This window comes from Bos javanicus, chromosome 7 (assembly GCF_032452875.1).
Source record: "Bos javanicus breed banteng chromosome 7, ARS-OSU_banteng_1.0, whole genome shotgun sequence".
Classification (NCBI taxonomy): domain Eukaryota; kingdom Metazoa; phylum Chordata; class Mammalia; order Artiodactyla; family Bovidae; genus Bos; species Bos javanicus.
Window position 1 is genome coordinate 14,110,801 of NC_083874.1, and position 18,563 is coordinate 14,129,363.

General features: G+C 48.7%; 2 protein-coding genes and 1 non-coding gene across 4 annotated transcripts in view; 1 reads left to right on the forward strand and 2 right to left on the reverse strand.

The window, feature by feature from the left end:
• The window catches only part of FBXL12 (F-box and leucine rich repeat protein 12), a 48,523-nt gene extending 41,112 nt beyond the window's left edge, over positions 1 to 7,411 (reverse strand). Inside the window, exon 1 of the mRNA XM_061422062.1 lies at positions 5,926 to 7,411. The gene's annotated coding sequence lies outside the window, so the exon portion shown is untranslated. The remainder of the gene's footprint in view (positions 1 to 5,925) is intronic.
• The window catches only part of OLFM2 (olfactomedin 2), a 78,101-nt gene that overhangs the window by 2,925 nt on the left and 56,613 nt on the right, over positions 1 to 18,563 (reverse strand). For both annotated transcript variants that reach the window (XM_061422060.1, XM_061422059.1), the window contains exons 2-4: positions 3,991 to 4,140; positions 915 to 1,061; positions 194 to 413 (exon numbers count right to left, since the gene is read on the reverse strand). In XM_061422060.1, coding sequence (XP_061278044.1) covers positions 194 to 413; positions 915 to 1,061; positions 3,991 to 4,140 — 517 coding nt within the window. The remainder of the gene's footprint in view (positions 1 to 193; positions 414 to 914; positions 1,062 to 3,990; positions 4,141 to 18,563) is intronic.
• On the forward strand, positions 7,427 to 7,561 carry LOC133252208 (small nucleolar RNA SNORA70). The gene has a single exon (XR_009737831.1). It is a non-coding gene; the product is annotated as a small nucleolar RNA SNORA70 (small nucleolar RNA).

Here is an 18,563-nt window from a genome sequence, read left to right on the forward strand (position 1 = left end):
GTGGAGTTAGCTTGGGGGTGAGGAGGGGTAGGGTCAGGGCCATTTCCCGTCTTGGGGGTCTATTTTTGGCCTTGGGTAGGAAAGTCAAGGATCAACGTTTGGAAGTTAGAGGTCAAAACTGTGCTCTGAACACGCAGAGGGTATTGGGGTTGGAGGTGGAGGTCAGGGGTCAAGGTCAAACATGAAGGCATACCCAGCTTTTGGGCGCAGGCATGGAGCCGGGCCTCCAGGGCCATCACCCGCTGCTGCAGGTCCTCGTAGCCGTAGGCGCCCATCTCTTCCTGGATGGTGGCAAGGCTGCCGGACAGATTCCTCACCTCCTCTCGCAGGCGCACGATGGTCCGTGTGTCCGCCTTGTACTGCTCCAGGACCGAGCTCAGCGGCAACAGCTCTGTCATCCTGTCCTTCAGCTCCTGCCCCCAAGAGGGAACCTGTGCTGATCCCGACCCCTAACCAGTGACCCAGACCTGGCTCCAACCTTCAACCCACAACTTCACTCATTTGGGGGGGGTATTATTTTTATGGGAGTATAATCACTTTACCATGTAGTGTTGGTGTCTGCTGTACAACAAAGTGAATCAGTCAAATGTATACACATATCCCCTCCCTCTTGAGCCTCCCTCCCACCCAACCCCAATTGCTGTTGTTCAGTTGCTCAGTCATGTCCTACTCTCTGCAACCCCATGGACTGCAGCATGCCAGGCTTCCCTGTCCTTCACTATCTCCTGGAGTTTGCTCATGTCCACATAGTTGGTGCCAGCAATCCCACCCCTTATCTTTGATGCACACCTGACTCTTGACATTCAGCCCAATTAGGACCGCAGATCCCAGTCAACCCTCTGTCCTTCCGGGAAGTAATGGGCACCAATCCCAGTTCTTCCTTTGACCTCTGACCTGAACCCTGAAGGACACACCTGGAAGCTCTTGGCCGAGAGGGACCCGTCGGCTGCCCGGAGCCGCGCATCCAGGCTCCGCATGAGGGTCTCCATGCTGCGCACATACTGGAGGTCCCGGTACGTCCGCAACTCAAGAACCTCCATGGACTGGGAGACATTCTGAACCTAGGAAGCGGGAGGGTTAGGGCGAGCCCAACTCCTGTCCCCATCCCCGGGGATGCCGCAGACAAGACCTGGTGGGGCCAGAGGCTAAACACCCAACCAACCTTCTCCTCCCGACCTTACCAGCAACCTCCCAAAGCACGCCCAATCTATCCATCTGGTCTGGCCACCACCACCTTCCACCTCTCCCTGCCTCCCTGCTCTCCTCGCCTCCACCCTCATTCATAGCAGTCAAGTTTCCACACAGCAGCCAGAGGGAATTTTTCTTTTTTCTTTTCTTTTGTCCATACTGAGAAGCAAGTGGGATCTTAGTTCCCCAGCCAGGGGGCAAATGCATGCCCCCTACAGTGGGAGCGCAGAGTCTTAACCTCTGGACCCTCGGGAGAGTCTGGAGAGGGAGTTTTTCAAAAGGAAGATTGAGTCACCTTCTCCTGCAGACCCTGCAAGCTGGTTCTGCCCCTTGGCCTGCCTCCTCTCCATGTTCATCTACTCCAACGACCAGCCCAACTTCACTCTCATAGGCTCAAAGCTCCTTCCCTTCTCAGGGCCTTTGCTGTTGTTCAGTTGCTAAGTCGTGTCTGAGTCTTTGCGACCCCATGAACTGTAGCACCCCAGGCTCCTCTATCCTCCGACATCTCCAGAGTTTGCTCAAACTCATGTCCATTGAGTCGGTCATGCCATCCAATCATCTCATCCTCTGTCACCCCCTTCTCCTCCTGCCTTCAATCTTTTCCAGCATCAAGGTCTTTTCCTGTGAGTTGGCTCTTTGCATCAGGTGGCCAAAGTATTAGAGCTTCAGCTTCAGCATCATTTCTTCCAATGAATATTCAGGACTGATTTCCTTTACGATTGAGTGTTTTGATCTCCTTGCAGTCCAAGAGACTCTCAAGAGTCTTCTCCAACACCACAGTTCAAAAGCATCAATTCTTCGGCACTCAGCTTTCTTTATAGTCCAACTCTTACATCTGTCCACGACTGCTGGGCCTTTGCACTTGCTGATCCCTCTATCTGGAGCGCTGTTCCTCTCGTCTTCCCACAGCTGGCTCCTCTTCACCCTTCATGTCTCAGCTCCAGCATCACCTCCTCAGAGTGGCCTTCCCCAATCACCCTCCCTCAAGGGGCCACTCACCCTCTCTCCCTTATGGGGTTATTTTTTTCCAGTTGTGAATACTACCTGGAACATTCTTATTCATCTGCCTCCTTCAGGTGGGGTCCTCAGAGGCAGACCCGGTGTTTGGTTTGTCCACAGCTGAATTCTCAATAAATACTAGATGCTCAGTAAATACGAGTAAATGATGGAATGAAACCTCCCTTGCCCTGACCTCTCTGAATCAGCCCGAGGGCTCCCTAGGTCCCACCTCCACCTGGCTAAGGTGAGCTCCTCCCAGTCAAGGTGAACTCAGAGACAACGCTAGATGCTTGTTGAAATACCAAGACATTCCTGAACCATTGTCCATGTGACACTTGGAAGTTCTGAGAAAGCCAACAAACAGCCTGATAGCCATCCTGGACGTCACAAAACGTTTTAAGAGTCATTGTCAATAATCAGGGGACACCCCCTGGATGTGTTTAGTGTCTTCTGGTTTACAGTCTACGGGAACTTGAATACAATTTGTATTTTGCTGTTGTGTGAAAATTGTATGAATCTTGTGTGTGTGTATGTGTGAAAATCATTCAGTTGTGTCTGACTCTTCTGTGACCCCATAGCCAGTAGCTCACCAGGCTCCTAAGTGTATGGGATTCTCCAGGCAAGAATACTGGATATTGCCTTCTTCAGGGGATCTTCCTGATCCAAGGATCAAACCTGGGTCTCCTGCATTGCAGGAGATTCTTTACCTTCTGACCCACCAGGAAATCCCTGTATAAATCTTAATCATGCTAAATTGATTCACAGTGCTTTTCAGGTCTACTATATCCTTCTACTTTTTGTCTATGCATTCTATTTATTTTTGAGACTTTGATATTAAAACTCCAACTAAAAAATTTATCTGCTTAAAAAAATTGTAATATATAGTAGAACTATATGTAACTTCTGTATTTTCCAAGTCTCCTGTAAATGCTTTATCATACTTTCATAACTTAAAAAATAAAAAAGAAAGGAAAAAAAAAACAATCAGGGGACACCACATGGTCATCTTGGACTGTTCTGGTGTCGCAGGCAGACAAGACTTTGGTGCCAACAAGGGTCTCTGTCCTCAGCTTCCTCCTCTACAGGAGGATGGTGGGAGGTGGCTAGTCCCTTTCAACACTGACTTCAGAACTGACTCATAAGCAGTTCATCTGGGTAGTGGCAAAGAACAGCAATCAGCCTGTAAAGGGCACCCAAATATCCTTGGATTGAATTGCTGTTGTTTAATTACTAAGTCGTGTCTGACTCTTTCTGACCCCATGGACTGTAGCCCGCCAGGCTCCTCTGTCCCTGGCATTCTCCAGGCAAGCACACTAGAGTGGGTTGCCATTCCCTTCTCCAGGGAATCTCCCCAAACCAAAGATCGAACTTGCGTCTCCTACATTGGCAAGTGGATTCTTTACCACTGAGCCACCTGGGAAGTGCTTGGATTGAATGGGGACCAGTTTCTATCAGTCACAATCAGAAGGGGAAGGAATCTTCACGTATCTTGGGATGGAGGGCGAGACCCTTCTTAGCAGCTGAGTCCTGAGGCTGAATACATAGTGCGGTTGGAGCTCACACACCAGAGATGCAGATGCTTGCCATTGGAGTTCACCTTCCCTGTGCCCACACAGTGCTCAGCTTCTTCTCCAAAGAAGCAGCAGAGAGATTTTGACTAAAACACCCACCCGGAGGGCAGCCAGGTTATCCACCAGCTTTGCATAATCATGGCTTAGATCCAGTCCCGGCTGACCTGGTGGGAAGCAGAGGAGAGGGTGGGGAAGTGAGAGATTTTCACAGGGGAACCTGGACGGTGCTTACCTTCTCCATCAGCTGCCGCAGCTCCCGGCTCCGGCCATCTCGGGAGCAGGTGCTTTGCGCAGGGATCACAGCCGTGCAGATGCATTTTCCGTCGGGGGCCTGGGCTGAGGTGTACAGCTGCCAGCCTTCCTCTGGGCTTTGGAAGAGGGTCTGCGAGGAGGTCAGGGTCAGAGAGCGGGAACCCCGAGAGGGATTCACCCCCTCACCCCCTGGCAGAAAAAGGGGATCCCAGGGAGATGACAGATGCCCTTCCCTGGATGCTTGGGATGTCCCAGACCATGTGCTCTGCATGCCAGGGGTGTGTGATCTAAATCCTTCCTCAGGGAAAGCCCCATTTTACAGGTGACAAGATTGAGGTACAAGGGGTGAAGGAACACAGCAAGGAACTGTGGGATACAAGCCCTTCCACAAAATGAGAGTTCATTCTCTCACACGTATTTGCACACGTACACACCACTGCCTCCATAACCACCATTAGAGCATAGACCAGGGGACTTCCCTGATGGTCCCGTGGTTAAGAATCCACCTTTGCAACGCAGGGACTTCAGGTTCAATCCCTGGTTGGGGAACTAAGATCCCACATGCTGCAGAGCAACTAAGCCTATGTGCCACAACTACAGTCTGTATATCAAAATGGAAAGCAACCAAGACCCGATGCAGCCAAATAAATACCAAAAAAAAAAACCAAAACCCTCCACCTATGCCATTCCGGCTTCCGCAACTCCTGCTCCCTAAAAGCCCGAGCAAGGTAATGGCCAAAGGGTGATACAGTCCTCACCAAGACCTTCAAGTCTTTGCCTGGAAGGCATCATTTTCAGACTCCTACACTAAATTTCAAGTTAGATGATGCCACTTAGATAATTCAATTATCAATTATGGCTGTTTCCCAAACCTGGCTTCTTGGAACCCTGGCAATCTTATCAGGCATGCGAGGAAAAGGGGTGCTCTGTGGTCAAATATGTTTGTGTAATGCTGAGTGAAATGAGTTTTGTTTTTTTTTTAATGCAGGACTTATCAGAGCCTTTGAAATGCTCATGTGCATCCGGGAACTCAGCCATAATTTCCCAAACTTACTAGAAAATATCTAGTGAGTGCCTACTGTATGCCAGGCATGGGTCTGTGAGAGGGACTAGGAAGAGAGGAGAAATGAAGAAAGTGTATCTATTGCTCCCCACGGATGTGGAGGAGGCAGACTTCAAGTATGGAATCCCACTGATGCTTCCAGAACTATGTGCATGCATGCTAAATGGCTTCAGTCGTATTTGCTCTTTGTCACCCCATGGATTATAGCCTGCCAGGCTCTTTTGTCCATGGGATTTCCCAGTCAAGAAAACAGCAGTGGGTTGCCACACCCTCCTCCAGGGGATCTTCCCAACCCAGGGATCAAACCTTGGACTCCTGAATAGCGGGTGAATTCTGTACCATCTGAGCCACCCCAGAAGCCCTCTAGAACAATATGCTGCAGTGGATGCTACAAATAAAGTGCACAGCATAACAAGGGGTGTCCCTAGGCTGAGAGTCTCAGAGGAGGTATACCAGGGACGGGCATTTAAGCTGAACTGGAGGAATGAAAGAGCCAGTAGAAGGGGAGAGAGGAAGGGACATTGGGCACACAAATTCTGACCAATGGGACATCCCTGGTGGTCTAGTGGTTAAGATTTTGTGCTTCCATTGCAAGGGCCTCAGGTTCGAACTCTGGTTGGGAACTAAGATGCCACATGCTGCACCACACAGCACAGCCCACCCTCCAATTCTGATCAATATATGGAGGAACTGGAGAAACACTGCTCAAAAAGCATCAAATCCTCACTGGATGGAGCATACATCATGCCGCCTTGAGCTTCCCCAGAACATACTTCCAGCCAGTCACAAGTCCCAATCTTTTTTATTTTAATGACAATGTTCTTGTTGCTTAGTTGCTAAGTCATGTGTGACTCTTGCAACGCCATGGACTGTAGCCCACCAGGCTCCTCTGTCCATGGAATTTTCCAGGCAAGAATACTGGATAGAGTGGCTTGCCATTTCCTTCTCCAGGGGATCTTCCCTATCCAGGGATTGAACCCCCTGTCTCCCACTTTGGCAGGAGGATTCTTTACCACTGAGTCACCTAGGAAGCTTGCAATTTTAGGGGCCCTAAGAAGGTCTTCATGAGAAGGTGTCATTTGAATAAAGACATGAAGGAAGTGAGGGAGAAGCCTTGGTGATATCAAGGGAAAGATGGTCCAAGCCAAGAGAACAGCAAGTGCAAAGGTTCTGAGGCAGGAACATGCCTGGTGTGTTTGGGAAACGTGGAGAAGGCTATAGCTAAAACAGAGGGAACAAGGAGAAAAGTGGGAAGGGGACAGATGAGGACAGGGATGGAACAGGACAGCCTGTGCAGTGCTTATGTGCCATGGGGAGGACACTGATTTTTGGTCTGAGGGAAGTGGGAGCCATGGTGGGTTCTGATCACAGGATAGACAGGACCAGACTCAGGTGTTCACAGGCGCCCCCTGGCTGCTGGGGCGCGGAACAGACTGGGAGTGTCAAGGGTGGGAGACCAGGGCAGATGGGTGGAAACTGAAGAGATGGGAAGAAACTAGAAGATTCCAATCCTATTCATAATGCATCCCTACAGACAGGAAGGGAAGTCTAATAAAACCCCAAGTGTTTTACAGACAAACAAAGCCCCACTACCATGGACTATTTGCACAGCGGCTGCTTATCACACAGCAGAGACTGTTTCCATGAGCTGTAGCAGAGATAAAAGCCAGACTATGAATTATGAGCAATCCTAGAGATTCCAGCTATTAGCCCACCTATTTTCTCTCCCACTCAATAAAGTCTTTTTTTTTTAAGCTAATTGGAATGTGAGCAAGTGGTATCATTGTACAGATGAGCTTGACTCCTCCACTAATTTATAAGAAAAACAAACCATTCATAAAATGCCAACTGAAACTATTGTAATTAGTCATTCCTTGCACCTTAAAATACACATTTTGGAGATTGAGGGAACCCCCACTGTACAAGGTGCTGTGAGAAGAATCTTGAAGGGTCCATTGGACAGTCAATCCTAAAGGAAATCAACCCTGAATATTCACTGGAAGGACTGATGCTGAAGCTGAAGCTCCAATACTTTGGCCACCTGATGTGAAGAGCCGGCTCATTGGAAAAGACACTGATGAAAGACTGAGGGCAGGAGGAGAAGGGGGTGACAGAGGATGAGATGGTTGGATGGCATCACTGACTCAACGGACATGTGTTTGAGCAAACTCTGGGAGATGGTGAAGGACAGGGAAGCCAGGCATGCTGCAGTCCATGGGGTCGCAAAGAGTTGGACATGAGTGAGCGACTGAACAACAACCACCACCTCTGTGAGAGTCCATGTCTCCCCCATGAAGGAATGAAGTCACTTACCTTCCCAGCCTCCCTTTCAAGCAGAAAGGGTCCAGGTGGTTTGCAGTCAATTAAGCCGACTGCGCTCTTTTCCCCATGGGGGCCCAGCATGCAATGGCTGCAAACAGCAGCCCCCTCGGTCGTGTAGATGGCCTGTTGTCTGTACAGGTTGCCCTAAGGGATCTTGGAGACAGTCCTTTCCAGTGTACATTCACAACCGGCATGCTGTCTGCAATCTAGGCTCCAGACAGGTGTGCACAGTGCCTTTGGAAAGCCCCAGGGCACAGTAGCCAGGGTCCACACTGGCCACGTCATAATGTCCACCCGAACCGAGCTGCAGAACAAGGTGTGACTGAAGCCCTCTGCAGGGCCAAGTTCAAGTTCCCTGGCCGCCAGAAGATCCACATCTCCAAGAAGTAAGGATTTACTAAGTTTAATGTGGATAAATTTGAAATCATGGTGACAAAAAGGGGCTCATCCCGGATGGCTGTGGGGCCAAAGACATCCCTAATTGTGGCCCCCTGGACAAACGCTGGGCTCTGCACTCATGAGAGCCTGGGCACTGTCCCCTCCTTACTCATGTGTGCATGCTAATTTGCTTCAGTCATGTCCAACTCTTTGCAACCCCACAGACTGTAGCCCGCCATGGGATTCTCCAAGCAAGAATACTGAGTGGGTTGCCATGCCCTCCTCCAGGGGATCTTCCCAGTCCAGGGACTGGACCCAGTACTCCTGCATTGCAGGCAGATTCTTTACCATCTGAGCCACCAGGGAAGCCCACCTGGTCTAAAACAAGAAGGATGCCCCATGGGACTTCCCTGGTGGTCCAGAGGGGTTAAGACTCTGGGCTTCCTGTGCAGGGTGTGTGGGTTCAATCCCTGGTTGGGGTACTAGGATCCCACATGCTGCATGGGCAGTAAGTGAATAAATAAAACAACAATCAAAAAAAAACAAAACAAAAAAATTTTTTTTTAAAAAGGAGGATGGCTCAAGGTTAGAAGAGTAACCCCAGGGCAGAGATAAATTAGGAGGCTGGGATTAACACACACACACTACTATACACACTGCTGCTGCTGCTGCTAAGTCGCTTCAGTCATGTCGGACTCTGTGCGACCCCATAGACGGCAGCCCATCAGGCTCCCCCGTCCCTGGGATTCTCCAGGCAAGAACACTGGAGTGGGTTTCCATTTCCTTCTCCAATGCATGAAAGTGAAAAGTGAAAGTGAAGTCCTTCAGTCGTGTCTGACTCTTAGCAACCTCATGGACTGTAGCCTACCAGGCTCCTCCGTCCATGGGATTTTCCAGGCAAGAGTACTGGAGTGGGGACTATACACACTACCATATACAAAATAGATAATCAACAAGGACCTACTATATAGCACAGGGAACTCTACTCAGTATTCTGCAATAACCTATATCGGAGAAGAATCTGAAAAAGAATAGATTATATGTATACGTGGGGCTTCCCAGGTGGCGCTAATGGTAAAGAATCTGCCTGCCAATGCAGGAGACACAAGAGACAGGGATTTGATCCCTGGATCGGGAAGACCCCCTGGAGTAGGATATGGCACCCCACTCCAGTATTCTTGCCTGGGAAATTCGATGGACAGAGGAGCCTGGCGAGCTACAGTCCATGGAGTCCCAAGGAGTTGGACACGACTGAGTGACTAAGCACGCAGCACACATATGAATCTGTATAAGTGAATCACTTTGCTGTACACCTGAAAGTTACACAACATTGTAAATCAACTATACTCCAATATAAAATAAAAATTTTTTAAAGAAAAGAGTGACCCAGGAATGCCTTCCCCTTGGATCTGAGAACACAGAACTAGTTTCACCTTTTTTCATGGCAAATATAGTTCTTAACAAACAAAAACAGAATCATGAATGTGAGTTCAAACACCTCCATCTGTGCTCCCCTGGCCCTGGTTCCCAAGCAATTTGGACGGAATCCCCTGAAGATTTTCGTTTATGCAGAGACAAAGCAGCCTGGTTCAACATAATTAACATCCCTTTCTTACATTCTGTAGCATGTCCTTTGAAGCAAACAAGCCGTCTTCTCTCAACATATGAAATATTGAATTGTAAAAGAGAAGCAAGATTTAAGTGGCACGGAGAGAAGGCCTTCATGGCTTGCCTAAAGTAATTGTCTGCGTTGGACGTACCTTGCTGGGGTATTCTCTGCAGCAGCTCAATTAAATGCCTGGGGTTTGGCTGCCAAATCTCTGCATGGCAGAGATTCTGAGTTTCACCCGTGGGGTTCCAGTTCAAAAACACAGTCAAGTCCAGGTCCCGGGAAATTGCTAAAACATCCTGGAAGGCTCAGCGTCTGAGTGTCTAAATACCAGTTCCCCAGACTGGGTTGGGGTTGGAACCAAAGCTACAAATTCTTGGAGGTCATAGTCCTAGGAATAGAGAACACCTATAACTAACAGAAGGGGCTTCCCAGGAGGCACTAGTGATAAAGAACCCACCTACCAGTGCAGGAGACTTAAGAGACGAGGGTTCAATCCCTGGGTCAGGAAGATCCTCTGGAGTAGGTAGTGGCAACCCACTCCAGTATTCTTGCCTGCAAAATTCCATGGACAGGGGCACCTGGCAGGCTACAGTCCATGGGGCTGCAAAGAGTCAGACACGACTGAGCACATCACTAACAGAAATGTTTGTATCAGCAGGTGTGAGAGCCCTCCTGGTACAGACACTTCTGGTCTGGTAGCCCATCTCACCTCTAACGTAGCAAACGTACTGGAGGAAGCCAGCCACTCTGTCGGTTGAGCGATTGGTTCCAAGCTTAATATTCTTGCTAATGGGCTCTAAGAGCATAAGCCAGGCATTCAACTAGCTCTTCCTCAAATTGTCTTTTCTGCCCAGAATTTTTCAAATGCTTTCACCCAAGCTACTACCCCAATTAAACAGCAGTCTTGGTAACCAGTCCAGGACTGAGTAAGGACGAGACACGCAGGGAAAGTTTTTCTAGCTGTCGGGTCCAGGATCATCAGCTCAGCCTACAGCTCCATCACCTACGTCTTGGTTCAGAAAACAATTCCTGGTTCTTTTGGGAGCAGAGAGATTGCCACAGAATCCTGGGGGGAGGGGCCGCCAACCATTAAGTGCTGGCTATCAGGGGTTCAGCCAACAGGAACAGAGCAAGCGGCTGCCTCTTAATGAGTCAAAGATATTATTGCGTGGAGGCTGTATAATTTAATCAGGAAGCAGAAGTGTCTTGGGGCTCATATATTTATTTGTTCCCCGCCTTGTTCCGGAGAGGACCGCAAGTGGTTTACAAGGATATGTAAAATAATGCACGAGAGCTCCAATTAAAGAGGAGAGCAGGAATTAGATATTTCTGGAGGGCAGGCTGTCAATCCAGAGCCAAAGCCTTCAGGCTTCTGCATTTTGTATTTAACCCAGTCAATCCCACTCTAAGAATGTAGCCCAGGGAAATGGTGTGGACGAGCACTCACTCGATGGCTATAAGAATGCTCATTAAAATGCTGTCTAAAATTGGACAAGTGGAATTTTTTCTCCTCTCCGGCCTTTTGCCAATAGGGAGGCTGATTTAAAAACTCTACAGCGGAACTTCCCTGGTGATCCAGTGGTTAAGAATCCCACTGCCAATGCAGGGGACACTGGCTCGATCCCTGGTCTGGGAAGATTCCACATGCTGTGGGGCAACTAAGTCCATGTGCTGCAGTTACCGAAGCCCTCATGCCTAGAGCCTGTGTTCTGCAACGAGAGATGCCACCATAATGAGAAGCCCGAGCGCTGCAGCTAGAGGGTAGCCCCCACTCGCCACAGCTAGAGGAGGCCCATATGCAGCAACGAAGACCCAGTGCACCAAAAGTAAATGAAATAAACTAAAAACTCTACAGGGAGGAATACTGTGTGTGTGTGTGTTAGCTGCTCAGTTGTGTCCGACTCTTTGCGACCCCATGAACTATAGCCCACCAGGCTCCTCTGTCTATGAAATTTTTCAGGCAAGAATGCTAGAGTGGGTAGCCATTGCCTTCTCCAGGGATCTTTCCAACTCAGGGATCAAACCTGGGTCTCCTGCATTGCAGGAAGATTCTTTTACCACATGAGCCACCAGGGAAGCCCGGGGGAAACACTATGCACCCATTAAAATTGAGAACAAGCAGGGATTTTTATTGCCATCTTTAAATGTATCTTGAAGCAAAAGTTCTCTACAATAAACACGGACTGTTCTCGTGAAGATTTTTTTTTCAGTCCCTTAAAGTTTTGTCTTTGCAAGGGAGAAAGGGAAGAAAGAGAAAAAGTAGAGACGCTAGAGCTCAAAGGAAAGCTAAGAAAAACCCAGCCCTTAAAAACCTGAACAACCAGCATATGGTCGGGCCATAAATTTGGCTCCCAGCTCCTTAGCAGCCAACTCAAAAAAGGGAAAGCTGGTCATTTATGCGGCTCCCAATGTCCTGAAACAAAAGCATGCCAGATGCTCAGGAGAAAACTTAACTATTTTTAGTACCAAGAACAGGCAAGGCTCTCTCCCACAGTCCTCCCCAAAAAAGGAGCCCATGTGATGTCACCAGGATCTTTCCAGACAACATCCTTACGGTAGAAATGAGTCGTTTTCTCTGGACGTTCCTTCTCCCTACTCAGATGGTGGAAAGGTCAGATGGTCCGAGAGTCAGACTGCCGGGTTTATGTACTGGCTTGGCCCCTCCCCTGTGGTGTGAGTGGGATCACCTCTATAAGTCTCCATATTCTCATCTGTAAAATGGACATGATACCTGTACCTACCTCACAGAGTTGCCAGGAAGCTTGAATGAGTAAGACTACATGTGTGAGCAAGGAGAAGAGTCATCAGCATGTATTGACAGTAATGCTACAGAAGGGTTTGCTTTTGCTATTATTATAATCCTTGTGACACTCTAATGCCAATTTGGTGACTTCCTAAAGTCAAAATCGTTTGAGTTTGATGCAGGTATGAAACTGAGATGATTGGGAAGAATTGGTGCTGGGACTTCCATGGTGGTCCAGTGATTAAGACTTTGCCTTCCAAAGCAGGGGGTGCAGGTTCTATTCCTGGTCGTTGAGCTAAGATCCTACATGTCACTCGGCCCAAACAACAAACAAACAAACAAACATAAAACAGAAGCAATATTGTAACAAATTCAATAAAGACTTTTTCAAAATGGCCCACTTTTTAAAAATCTAAAAAAAAAGCAGGGGGACTTCTCTGGTGGTACAGTGGATAGGAATCTACCTGCCGATGCAGGGAACACTGGTTCAATCCCTGGTGCAGGAAGATCCCACGTGACTAGGAGCAACTAAGCCCGTGCACCACAACTACTGAGCCTGAATGTTGCCACTACTGAAGCTGGAGCGCCTAGAGCCCGTGTGCCACAGTAAGAGAAGCTACCACAATGGAAGCCTGAGCATCTCAACTAGAGAGTAGCCCCTGCTCACCGCAACTAGAGGAAGCCCTCTTACAGCAACAAAGACCCAGTGCAGCCAAAAAAATAAAAAAAGAGTCACTGAAAGTCCATTCGATTTGGGACTGAGAATGCAAGATGAGGAAGACTCACAGACAGCCGGATGGCAGAGAGATAAAGAAAGAGAGCATCAAGTCCTGCCAAAGAGGGACAGAGATGCTGCTCCATCTTACTTGCCATGTGACTTGGCTGGCTTCTGGATCCAGACCATCTCCTTGACATAATTTGGTGCAAAGGAGTCCTGCTTCAGAGTAACAGGCAATCAACAAGGCTCACACGACCCTGTTCTCTGTGGCCCATCTTCTGGCCAGTGGTCCCCAACCTTTTTGGTTTCGTGGAAGACAGTTTTTCCATGGACCAGGCAGGGTGGGAAGGATGGTTTCAGGATGATTCAAATGCACTTCACTTACTATGCACTTTATTTCTATCATTACATCAGCTCCATCTCAGATCATCAGGCATTAGATCTCCGAGGTTGGGGACCCTTGCCAGTCATCTTACTCTTCCTGGAACACATCACGCTTTTTCCCCACAACCCGTCCACTGGCTGGACCCTCTGTATGCCTTGCCCGAGTCATACAGCAAATTCCTACTGGCTATCATGTTATATATGGTAATGTAAGTTTCCATGTTACTCTTTCCATACAATCTGCTTCAAACCGGAGGTCTGTAACAACCTAGAGGGGTGGGATGGGGAGGGAGGTGGGAGGGAGTTTCAAGAGGGAGGGAATCATACCCTATGGCTGATTCATGTTGATATTTGGCAGAAACCAACACAATTCTGCAAGGCAATTACCCTTCAATTAAAAAATAAATTTAATTTTTTTTTTAAAAAGAACTCTTGCCGGGGAGATCCCTGGCACTCCAGTGGTTAGGACTCTGAGCTTTCACTGCAGGAGGTATGGGTTGGACCACTGGTCAGGGAACTTAGAACCCACATGACATGCAGCATGGCCAAGAAATTGAAAAAGAAAAAAACGATTTTTAACCTTGCCCTATCTCATGGCTAGGCTAACCCTTCCCCATTAGGGCTCAGGCATAAATGTCTCTTCCAAAAGCAGCCTCCACTGTCCCTTCCCCATCCTAGCCAACTCTCAGGCATCCTGTGCCTTTTTTTTCCCCTAATACTTCTATTTCTTCTTAGTGTATGTCAAGCACTGTTCTAAGCACTCTGCATGCTTTAACTGATGGAGTTCTCACCACGGCACTTAGACAGGACTGTCATTATTCACCTTTGATGAGTTGAGATTCTAACACGACCATTTGTCTCCACGGTCCTCATCACCACACTGCAGCTCCCCTGTCCTCCTTCAAGCCCTGATCACAATGGCCACTGGGGGGACTTCCCTCATGGTCCAGAGGTTAAGAATCCATCTTGCAATGTGGGGAACTTGGTTTTGATCCCTGGTTAGGGAACTAAGATCCCACATACCACAGGGCAACTAAGACTCAATGAGGCCAAACAAATAAATATGGGGGCGGGGGAAGAAAAACAAAGGAATTAAGGGCTTCCCTGGTGGCTCAGTGGCAAAGAATCCACCTGCCAATGCGGGAAACACAGATTCCATCCCTGATTAGGGATCTTATCCCACATGCCACGGAGCAACTAAACTCCTGCGCCACAACTACTGAGCCTGTGCTCTAGAGTCAAGGAGCTGCTACTACTGAAGCCTTCGAGCCCTTATGCTCCGCAACAAGAGAAGTCACTGCAGTGAGAAGCTGCAACTAGAGCTTACCCAAGCAGCAATGAAGACCCAGCACAGCAAAAAAATAAATAAATAAAATCATATCCTTTCAAAATAAAATAATAATAACAATTAAAAAAATGGCCATTGGGACCTCCTGGGTGTGACCACTGGCTCAAAGCCTACCTCTGTTCTCAGACAGAAAATATCATGGAGATAGGGAGCTCTGTCTGCTTTGGTCACTGCTGAATCCCCCGGCCCTGCCATGATCAATACTGAGTAACTAGACGCTGATGGGCTGGTGAGTCAGAGAGCAAACGTCCTCACAGACCCACCATGCATTTCCCCTCCGCCACCAAATGGGTTTCCATCTCTTCCAGGGAGGGACTGGCTGAGATCAAACGGTAGATCGGCTGAGGCAGTCACGGAGGCGGCCGCGGCTCCCCTCTGACTCTGGGGATGGCTCAGGGCCATGATGAATGATCAGGGACATGCTTGTCTGCCTCGTCTCAGCCGTAACGGGTCCTGAGTCCCTCTGGAGGGCTTGAGATAATAGCAGGCTGCCCCTGTCAAACCTAGCGGTATTGGGCAAATCCCCCCTGAGTGATAAGCTTGACAGGCTTTAAAGAAGACATCAGCTCACCCGTGCTGAGATGGAGAACCAGGATCTCCCTCAGTCTGAGCAGCTGGGGCCTGGCTGGTGAGAGCCTGCAGCCAAGGGAAGGGCTGGGATGGCATGTGGGGAGGGGGCGGCTATAAATCCATTCATTCATTCACTTTTTTTTTTTTTTTTTTTGCCGTACCACTTAGCTTTCAGGATCTTAGTTCCCCCACCAGGGATGGAATCCTGGCCCTCAACAGTGAAAGTGCCAAGTTTCAACCACTGGACCAGCAGGAATTCCCAATTCATTTATTCTTTTTTGTAAATATAATCTTATTTATTTATTTTTGGCTGTGCTGGGTCTTCATTGCTGTGTGGGCTTTTCTATAGTTGCAGCAAGCAGGGGCTACTCTCTATCTGAGGTGTGCAGGCTGCTCTCTATCTGAGGTGTGCAGGCTGCTCTCTGTCTGAGGTGTGCAGGCTGCTCTCTATCTGAGGTGTGCGGGCTGCTCTCTGTCTGAGGTGTGCAGGCTCCTCATTGTGGCGGCTCCTCTTCTTGCAGAGCACGGGCTCTAGGGCATGCAGGCTTCAGTGGCTGTGGCTCCTAGGATCTAGAGCACAGGCTCAGTCGTGGCACACAGAACTTACTTGCTCCGAGGCATGTAGGATCTTCCCAGATCAGGGATCGAACTTGCATCTCCCATACTGGCAGGTGGATTCTTTACCACTGAGCCACCAGGGAAGCCCCTGATTCATTTATTCTTTCATATCCTTCCAATGCAGATTACCCATCTCACCCTGAGAGGCTACTCAGGCTGGCACACACAACCTCTCCCCCTCTTGAAGCCACCCAAGCCATGGCAGAAGACCCCCCAGTGCCCCTTGGGCCCCAGTCCACACACATATTCCTGGATCCTAGGCTCTGCCATTACAGTGCCAATGGGGGCCAAAAATGAATGGAACAGACTTTCTTGGGATGAGAAGAGACACAGGTCTCTGAGTTTGACTGACTGCCCTCCTTGGGGTCCGGGGAAGGTGTGGAGAGGGCTTGCCTTGTGCAAAAATTTACAAACACAGTCCATTCCCTTGGAGTGTGGCCCAGACTGTTGGAATCACCTCGAATCCCCATGGATAGCCCCAAGAGTAGGGTTTATGGGCAGAGCTCTGCATCCAGGCTACCATACAAGGGCCACTCCAGTCCTCATACCAGCTTGCATCGATAGAGGACAAGTTCTTCTCTGTCTCCAACCCTTAAGAACACCCCATTTGAGAAGACCCCTCTGGGAGGAAACAGACTTTCACTTGAGTCTCCTGAGCCTTACCATCTTTCTTTCAGATCCCCAAGCGCCTCCTGAGCTCTTTATCACCCCAGGCCTTTGAACATGCTGCTTACTCCAAAGTCATTCTGGTGTGAGGGCTTGCCCCAGGGCATGTGGAATGGAGACAGAAAATGGGCAGATTCTTGGGTTTTACACAAGTCACAGCCTGTGACTTCCCTGGTGGCCCAGTGGTTGAGATTCTGAGCTTCCACTAGAGGGGGCACAGGTTTGATCCCTGGTCTGGGAACCAAGATCCTGCATGCTGCTCGGCAAAGCCAAAAAATAAAAATAAAAAATAAAGACAGAGTCTACAGGACTCTGACCACCTCCACGTGGAAATGCCAAGTTAGGTAGTTGGGGTGAGGAAGAGAGAGGGTTTGGCTGGAGATACATATTTGCATCCTCTCAGCAGAGATGGGATGGAAAGAGACATCCCTGGTGGGCTAGCGGTTAAGACTCCAAGCTTTCAATGCAGGGGACACAGGTTCAATCCCTAGTCACAGAACTAAGATCCTGCATGCCAAGCAGCCAAAAAGTAAACAAATAAAACTAAACCAATTGCTTGAATTAAGATCCCTGAAAGCCCTAAAAGAGTTCTGTTTCTCTTACCAGCCTCTAAGATACCTTAGCTGCTCACTAAATACCTGTGCATGAACAGGCGGCTATAGAGTTCATCAGTACAGGCTGCTTCAGCCCCAATTCTGATCCACTCCTTCCTGTGTGACCTTGGGCAAGTAGCTTAACCCCTCTGTGCCTTTCTTCGCCCCTCTGCTTCCTCATCTAAAAGTTGGGATCATAATGGCCAGGCTTCTCAAAATTCTTGTCAAAATGATGAATTAGTACATGTCAAGAGTTAGTCACAGTGTGTGGTACATTGTGAATGTCCAGTCAGTGGGAGTTTTTATATCAATTCGTGGAAAAGACCCTGATGCTGGGCAAGACTGAGGGCAGGAAGAGAAGGGGGCGACAGAGGATGAGATGGTTGGATGGCATCATTGACCTAATGGACATGAGTTTGAGCAAGCTCCGGGAGTTGGTGATCAACAGGGAAGCCTGGCGTGCTGCAGTCCATGGGGTCACAAAGAGTCGGACCTGCCCGAGTGAGTGATTGAAAAACAACAAATTGAAACAGCACTGTTCTAGAACTGTCTTAGGTCCCCTGCTGACTGTTTAACTTTTTATATATTATTTTATTTTATTCAGGCTTCTCAGGTGGCACAAGTGGTAAAGAACCCACCTGCCAGTGCAGGAGATGTAAGAGATATGGGTTCGAACCCTGGGTTGGGAAGATCCCCTGGAGGAGGGAATGGCAACCCACTCCAGTGTTTTTGCCTGGAGAATTCCTTGGACAGAGGAGCCTGGCAGGCTACAGTTCATGGGGTCGCAGAATCGGACACAACTGAAGCGATTTAGCACGCACTCATGCTGTGAGGCATGTGGGCTCTTAGTTCCCCGACCAGAGATCAAACCCTTGCCCTCTGCATTGGAAGAGTGGAGTCTTAACCACTGGATCACCAGGGAAGTCCTTTCTGCTGACTTTTTAAAAATAAACTTTTTATATTGGAAGGATTTTAGATTTACAAAAAAGTTGTAAAGAGAGGGCTTACATACACCCCTCACCCAATTTCCCTTGTTGCTAACCTGTTACATATTCATGGACATTTGTCACAACTAAGAAACCAGTTCAGGTGCATCACTCATTAAACTCCAGACTTTACTCAGATGCCTCCAGTTTTTCCAGGGGTACCCTGGTGGCTCGGACAACAAAGAATCTGCCTATGATGCAGGAAACCCAGGTTTGATCCCTGGGTCAGGAAGATCCCCTGGAGAAGGAAGTGGCAACCCACTCCAATATTCTTGCCTGGAGAATCCCATGGACAGAGGAGCCTGGCGAGCTACAGTCCATGGGGTCACAAAGAGTCGGACACGACTGAGCACACACACACCAGTTTTTCCACTCATGTCCATTTTCTGGTCCAGACTCCCGTCCAGGATCCCACACTGCATTTAGTTGTAGCACCCCCTTAATCTCTGGTCTGTCATAGTTTCTCCATCTTTCCTCGATTTTCATGACCTTGGCAGTTTTGACGACTACTGATCAGAGATTCTGTAGCAGGTCCCACTGGCTTTGAAGGGG